This window comes from Onychostruthus taczanowskii, unplaced genomic scaffold (assembly GCF_017590055.1).
Source record: "Onychostruthus taczanowskii isolate IOZ18803 unplaced genomic scaffold, ASM1759005v1 scaffold36, whole genome shotgun sequence".
NCBI classification, from domain to species: domain Eukaryota; kingdom Metazoa; phylum Chordata; class Aves; order Passeriformes; family Passeridae; genus Onychostruthus; species Onychostruthus taczanowskii.
Window position 1 is genome coordinate 255171 of NW_024501015.1, and position 7996 is coordinate 263166.

At 44.8% G+C, this 7996-nt stretch overlaps 1 protein-coding gene across 1 annotated transcript; it reads left to right on the forward strand.

Annotated features, from left to right (window-relative positions):
• Positions 1 to 978: 978 nt before the first annotated feature.
• NUP42 (nucleoporin 42) lies at positions 979 to 2289 on the forward strand. The gene is made up of 2 exons (XM_041411502.1): positions 979 to 1466; positions 1600 to 2289. Exons 1-2 carry the CDS (start codon positions 1361 to 1363, stop codon positions 2208 to 2210), a joined length of 717 nt encoding a protein of 238 aa, XP_041267436.1. The 5' UTR covers positions 979 to 1360; the 3' UTR covers positions 2211 to 2289.
• Positions 2290 to 7996: the final 5707 nt, after the last annotated feature.

Sequence of the window (7996 nt, forward strand, 5' to 3'; positions counted from 1 at the left end):
TTTAGACCGGACAGGTTCTTTTATCTGTTTTGCATCCGCTGTTAAACTCCCGGCCCCCGAGCCGCCAGGCGTGAATGGTCCCGGGCACGCCCGGGGGCGGCAGCGCGGGGCGGAAGCGCTCGTCCTTGGGCTCTGCGGGGCTGCGGCCGCCTCGGGCCCGGCGCCGGCAGGGCCATCCCGGCTCTCGGGCACCCGCACCCCCGGCCCAGCGTGCCCGAGCGCGGGGCGGGCGGGACGCGGGCGGCTCCCGGCCCTGCCCCGGTGCCGCCCCGGGCGCTCCGTGCGGCCGCTGCCGGCGGGTCATTTTTTAATGAAGTAATTTACACAGATGTTTATTATGGTCACAAAGACTTCTGAGATGTGGCAATTGTGATGTGCCACCTGGGCATATTCTGTGGACTCCTGAAATCGGTGAATTCCAGGTGCTATTGTAAACCCCTTCAGTTAACTGAGGAAAAACGTGCATAGGGATGGTTCCATGTTAGCAAGGCAGCAGCTGGATCCCAGCTTTGGAATACTCTCATTGCAAGCCACATGAAAACAACCAGAGCTGAAGTTTGGGATCTGGCTGTGTACCTGACCAGGAAGAGGCCAATCCCCACCACACCTTTTCTTCCCATGTGCTGATGTTGACCCTTCCAAGAGAGGATCAGCAGAATGGACCAGAATTCTGCTCCAGGACACCTTAGGATAAATGGAGCATTTGGCCAATGTCAGAATTGAGGGGCAGGTAGGAGAGAAGCCCTTTAGATACCATTTGAGGACAGAATGATTCTTTCTTTGTTCCTGGGAAGGTGACAAACACTTGTAAATGGAGCTGGCTTTTCAGAAGCAAATGCCTGAGTTCAAGGCCATGTGAAATAATGAGGCAGAGGAAGTGGCTCTATTTGAGTGCAGTCTGCATGGAGGGCAGGGAAGTTTGAGTGATGTGATCCCAGCCCTTGGTCTGTTCAGTGCTGAAGGTGGACAAGCAGGATTTGGGCTTTACCACAGGAGAGGGTAACAGACACAGATGTGCTGAGGACAGAGAACAGAGGGAGTCAAAGCTGTGCCCTAAATGCAGTCATGGAGCACAACCTGGAACAGTGAGAGGTGAGAATGAGAGCTCCCAGAGGGCATCAGATAATTCTCTGACAGCCAAAAATCGATCAGTTGTTACAGATTTGCATTTCTGGAGGGTTTGACAGAGAAGAGCATGTATGGCCTTAGAGCACGTAAAGCACTGCAAGGACAGGCAGTTGTGAGGAGTGATCACTGTCCAGCATGGCCTGAGTTGGGTTCAGTAGGACTGGGCAGCTCTGGTTTTGTTTCAACTAGTTACTGAGAGAGAGTTCCCTGGTCTGGAATCTAGTTTTCATGTATGTCTCTGGAATCTTTTCAGCTCTCTGCTTTCAAGACCACAGGCTCTCAAGCAGCACCTGCCTTTGGAATGGGAGGACAGCAAACCTCAGGCTTTGGGCTGTCAAGTAAGTTCCTGTTTTAAGAGCCAAAACTTTTACACATTTTCTGTAGTTTGCTGCTGCATCTTTGAAATACAGCAGTGGTTTAGTATCCCGGGGATACAAGTTCAACTATTTTTTGTCAATTCCCTACTTGCAGGCTTTCCAGTGAGCAGCAGCAGCAGTACCAGTGCCAGCAGTTTCTCCTTTAAAGCCAGTTCCAGCCTCGTCAGTTCAACATCATCTGGGAGCAGCCCTGCTGCTGGGAGCTCTTCTGCTGCTGCAAATCCTCCTGCATTTGGGACAGCATCCTCTCCTAGCGCAGCCCAGTCCGTTGGCTTTGGCAGCCCGGCCGCTCCCTCCGCAGCCTCCTTCTCCTTTAAAGCAGCTGCCCCGGCTGGTGGCTTTGGGACTTCTGGCTTCTCAGGCTTTGGCAGTGCTTCTGCTGTGAACTCTGCAAGCACCACTCCAGCAGCCTTTGGAGCCTTTGGTGCCAGCGGAGCCACTTGTGGCTCTCCTTCGAGCGGTGCTTTATTTGGACAGAGCGCCAGTGCCTCTGGCCATCCTGTCACCTCAGCGTCTGCTGCAGCCACCAACTCCAGCCCTGCCTCAGAGAAGTTATTCACACCCAAGAGCGAACTGTCAGCTGAAGAGTGGCAGCAGTTTGAAGCAAAGGAGTTCACAATTGGAAAGATTCCTATTAAGCCACCACCATTAGAACTTTTAAATGCTTTCGACCTTTTAAGTTTATTCAGAAGTAACATGTTTTGAAATGAAAGAAAATGCTACTTTTAACTTTTATTTAATCTCTCAAGTCTCGTGGAAGAATAAAATTACAAGTATAAACATGTGGACGTTGTATTTTATAATTTCTTGCTTATTTTGGGACTGACTTTTTACATCTGAGAAATGAACTGTTGAAAATAAAATGGAACATTTGCTTATATTTGTTGTCCTGTGAAATTTTGCTGAAACACTGTTTATAAAAAGGTTGCATCAAAAGAAAGAGTGCTTCAGTCAAGTATTCACAGCCTGCTGTGAATGGAACCCTAGAAATGCAGTGGAAGTGCTTTTTGTTGGACAGCCTTTTCTTGTGCCTCTTCAAAGGTTTGTGCACTGTTGGAGGACTGTGTGTCGAGAGAGAGGGATGGCTCCTGTGTGGGCTGTTTTTTGTAGTTTCACCTGAGGTCACCAAGGCTGCAGGAATGTCATACAGCCCTGAAAGCATTCATCCTGCATAAGGAGCTTGTGGGTTGTTATTTTGGTGCCTCTTAGGTGAAACTTTGCAAGCAATAGCAAAACGCCTTTCTGTTAATGATGGCACTTTGTTGTCAGGTTCTGAAAACTTGATGGGTGCATATACTAACGCTGCCTCTCCTGAAGTCGTGGTGTTAAGGGATCAGCTTTGCTGCCAAGATGCTCTACAGCAGGAGTCAGGAGTCTTCCAGAGGATATCTGGACTCAGGGAAGGAGAACATTGGCTCTTGACCAGGCCCTCCCCTTAGTAGTCTATAACTGCCACACCTCATCTTCAAGAGGAAAGCAGAAGTTTACTTCGGGATACACATAACTAAATCAGTGGCTTCTTTAACACTTGCAGATAACATTTCAGTTCTCAGTCTGGACCTCATGGTCATACATAAAACTTCACCTGTGTCATGTGTCCAACCACAGGTCCATCAGAGACTGGCTTGCTAAAAGAGTGGGAATGACTGGAACAGCATCTGGAATGGTAGGCTGGGGGTGGACACTCAGCAGCCTTCATGGAGATCCAGGTTCCTCCGTGTGAGTGCTCAGTGCAGATGTGGCAGAAATTGCAGGTGGTACATATCTCAGCAGCCTGTTGCTGCTAAAATGCTCTAGGAGCTTCCCAGGATTAAAGGTGAGCATGTGCTGTTTTAAATGGAAGTATTTTGCTTTAAAAAAAACATTGTAAGGCTATAAAAATCTGGATATTCTCCTGCACACAACCAGACAATATTGGCTTGATTTTCTCAAGCATCCTTCTAACACATGGATACTTAGTGGAAGAAGGGATTTTTTAAGTGTTGGATCACATTGCCATTAATAAACAAAGATTAAATGAGGTATTCCTAAGTCTGATGACAAAAAATAAAAAAGTTTGATCAAATGTGGTTTTGAAAATAATTTCCTCACCCTTAAATTTTTGTTTTTAAATTACTGTTACAGAGGTACTAGGATTTGGTGTTTACACAAATGGGCTTCTGAAATGATGGCAGGGAGCAGTGTGATGTGACTTACCTGGCAAGGGCAAGCTGGGTGCAGAAGTAGGGATAAGGATAGGATGGAAGAGAAGGGAATAATATTACTCTAGGGGGCTCACTAAACTGCAGAAAATAGGCAACAATTTATTAGACCAAGGAAATCTATCCCAATATTTGCTCTGTTTCTTTTTTTTTTTTTCCCCTGTTCATCCTTTTCTGCTTTTGGTATACTTTATATCAAAGTTGATTGCAAGCACAAAGGAGGCTAAATAATACCTTCTATTAGATACAATTCTTTTATTTTTTTTAACTTCTCCTTTTTGCAACTTTTTTTTTTTTTTGTTTGTTTGGTACATGGCTGCTCCCCAGAAAGTCATAATATTGCAGTCTGGCATATAAAACATATATAGAGTGGCAGAAAACTCACAGATGTCACTTACTGTATTTTGATTTAGAACAGGAAACATGAGGTGAGTGTCCAAGCGAAGATGTGTAATGTCCCCTGATTAGCTGAAAATCTTGGTCTGTGAAATAGGCTGGAACATTCAAGCTCTGTGTGATATTTTCAAGTACTTCCCTTACTTTGAAATAACAGGATTTATGAGTCACTGAAATTCCTGCAGTGTGGTGCAAACAACTAATTTGAAGAATGAATTTTTGGTTTTCAAGATACCCTGGATTAATCCCCAGACAGCAGCATTTGAGGCTGGCTGTATACAGGAGAAAAACTCTTCTGCTGCCCAGCTGGGGAAGCAGCCCAGCATCTAACAAATGGAATTTTCTGTGCCCTTTTTCCTCATATACTAGCAGCATTGGCAGATTTCAAAATGTGATTTAGCATCTAAGAAGGAAAAGAAAAAAACCTGTGAGCCTCAGAAAGCATTACAATTAGGTCTTAAAAATGAAACATCACAGTAGCCCCATGCTCTGTAGTTTCACAATGTGCAGCAGCAAGTGGCACGGTAGCCTTACAGTGAATGAGGGAAGATGCACTGCAAATGATCAGCTGGCTGGATTTAAGGCTCAGAGAACAAGCTAAGGGCATCCACAACAATAAATTAACAACGACCAGAAGGCTGAGGGAAGAAGAGCTTTCATAAATGTGCCTGGGGAGGGAAAGGAATATGAAAAGCCTATTAATACAGGAACACTGAATTGAGATTGATAAGACTGAAATGGTGGAAATCTATTTAAAAAGTACTCAAAATGAGGGATGGTTAAAAATCAATAAGGATGTCATGCAGTAACTGATGGAAACAAGTAAGAAAATATTTGTGAAATGTGAGCTTACTGCAGCATAGTGGGAGTCCAGATAATTTGCTGTATGGGTCAGTAAGGAAATCAGATAATGGACTTACCACAGTTTTGGTCAGTGATATCACTCAGATAAGAGGCAGAACACCAGGGATTTGCTAGCAGACTGAGGAAAAAACATACCTCAGTGAGCAAAGGTACTTAATTTGTTGACAGTTACAAATAATTTGAGGAGATTATACAGACAGATCAACTGGCTTTTAGTAAGGCATTTGATACAAGCATTTAGGAGGTTTCAGAGGTTTATGTGACCGTGATTAGGCTTAGTGACTAATCAGAAACATCAATGAGTGAATGCTTTTGTTCCTAGTTCACCGCCCATGTCCTAATGTAGGATAGAGAGAGATTTACCTGAGCAACAGTGGAGGAAAAAAAGCCACAAATTCTATTTAGACAATTTGTCTAAAATTATATCAGTTTTAGTGGGTGTCTAATTATATTTGAGCCAATATAAGCCTAATGTAAGCTGAAGGAAAAGTCTGGACTACTAGTGATCAGAGAGTGGGAGCCAGCTGTGGAGTAGAAAGGTGCTGACAGTAACTGAGATCTGAGGCCATGCTGGTTCAGATCAGGAAAACGTGGTTTGAGCTGTAGGAATCTCCTATAGCTACAGTGATGCTGTGCTTAGTTCTGAGCCTGAAACTGCCAGAGAGCTGCAAGACGAGTAGAAGGAGATTCAGAGTGCAAGCAAAGCCACTGGAAATGAGAATTCAGGAGAGAACTTGAGAGGTGAATATTTACTGCTTGGTGAAAGCAGAGGCTGCGACATGCAATGACTGTCTTTTTGAGAGGGTACCCTCTCAGCAGGGAGGAAACAGGACTTTTCTAGTAACCAGAATATTGTGCTACTTTCACAGACTTGTCTTAGACAGGAAGTTTCCCACCTGGAAAAGTCCTGTTCTACACCTCTGTTAAGATCTGGCCAAGCCAACTAAAAAATGAGAACCAAGTCCCTGCTTGTCAGGACTAACAGCACATATCCTCAGGGATGCAGCAGTCAGCACAAGTAGATTTGATCAGTTCCCTTTGAACCACAATACACCAATACTTTCACAGAGAGTGACAGGATTGCAACACTGAGCATTTGGGGCAGGGAGCTCTATGTGTCTGCCACCTGTCCTGGGAATGATTCAGGGTGCTGGCCATAAAGAGGGAACCTCTCTCCACTGAGTTTAAAGAGGCAGATTAACTCTCTCACCCTGGGAGTGAATATGCCTCTTGGTCTTGAAACTTACACTTGACTTGAAACTCTCACTTGCAATTGCCTGGTTCCCCTGTTAAGAATAGCTAAGTAAAAAACCACAGTTGTTCTTAGCAGCTCAGCCTTAGGCAATATTCTTATTTAATCTCCAACACCCTTGTGAATTTTCAGTATCATGCAACAGGTTCCTTGGTGGGACTTACTCTCTTGCAAAAAAACCAAAACCAGATCTTAAAATGGAAGGAAGAAGAGCAAGAAGAACAAGATTTAAATGTCAGTAGGCTGATGCACATTTTTGTTCAGGTACATGGATTGCTTTGTCTTTCTTCCACAGCCAGTGAGATTTGTTCTTACCATGTACATGAGGGATGTAAGAAACAAGTTTTATGCCTTTCCCCTTCCAGCAAGCAGGTCTGTTACGGTGCTAATTGCATGTTAGTCATCAGAAATGCAATCTGGTGGTTTTAAAATACCTGCAGCAATTATATCCTGTTCCACCTGAATTTCTATTTTGTTGTGGCAGTGTGCTCTTAGCAAACTAAATGCATTCTGGTCAACATCAAGGAAGGCTTCTGTTCTTCAAGAGAAGAGAGCCTTATCTTTGCAAGTCACATGAAACATTCCCATTGCATATGTCCTACAAACTAACTAGATTAGTTCTAATTATACCAAATAAACCAACCCTCCTGTGTGAATCAAACAAGCAACATTTGCATGTGTGCATGTAAAACCATGCCACATCCCATTTAAAAGGAGATTGAGGTACAGTTTTGATCTCTGAGACCTTTTCTATCAGAGAAAAGGCTACCCAGTGCTGTGGTGGTTCTCTGACAAGCATCTGTGCATCTCTGGCTTGTGATGCACTTCAGTATTAAAGCCCTCTTTATGGGCACATGAAATTTTGTTATTACAGTTTACTTCTGCAAGTATGGCTTCTCTTGAAGTATCTGCAATGACTAAATAGAACTAAAAGAATATAAAACTGAAATAAAAGTTTAGAACCATGGGTTGCATTAAAAACAGAAACTAAGGTTGGTATCACTTACTGATCCTGGATGATAAATGGACAATAGAGGAGGTGGAGAAGAACCTTCTGTATTCAGGATACATGAACTCTTTGGGGCAGAAGAGAGCCTTCAGCACTCTCCCATAGCCTTGTTCAGGAGCTCCCATGGGCTTGGAGCCAACAGGCCCTTGCAAAGTGAAGCACTGCTTGAACTTCACCCCAGGAGCTTGGCAGAGCCTAAAAGAGAGCCCTAGCCTGCAGGCAGACCGGCCTGACTTGAGATAAGGCCTTTCCAAATTTTACTGCAGTTCCTTCTGCCTGCAGTCTGCTTCAGACATCTCTGTCTCTATCTAACCTACCTGACTTGCTGGAGACTGATCTCTTCCCTCCCTGCCCCGTGTGCCTCCCAATCCTCCAAGCTCTTGCACACAAGGTCCCTGCATTTGCATGCATGGAGTCCTGACTTCCTCAGCCTCCCTGTGCAGGTTTTGCAGAGGGATGTGATCCCCTCCTCTCCAGAAGTCTATGCCTGTACCTGAAGCCTGTGGGGACTCACATGATATCAGGACATGGTGCTCATGACCTGAGACACCTCCAAGCCAGCCCGAGCACAGGCAGAGCTGGACATCACAGTGGGTGCTGATACAGCTCCAGCATGACCTGTCTTTCCAGCTGGTGCTGTTTCCAGGTTCTGTCCCATCAGTGCCCTTTGCTCATGTATTCAAATTCCCTATCACATGGCATTTCTAGCAAAATTATTCCCACTTAACCTGAGATCATGGTCTATAACCACTGATCAGCTCCTCCTGCC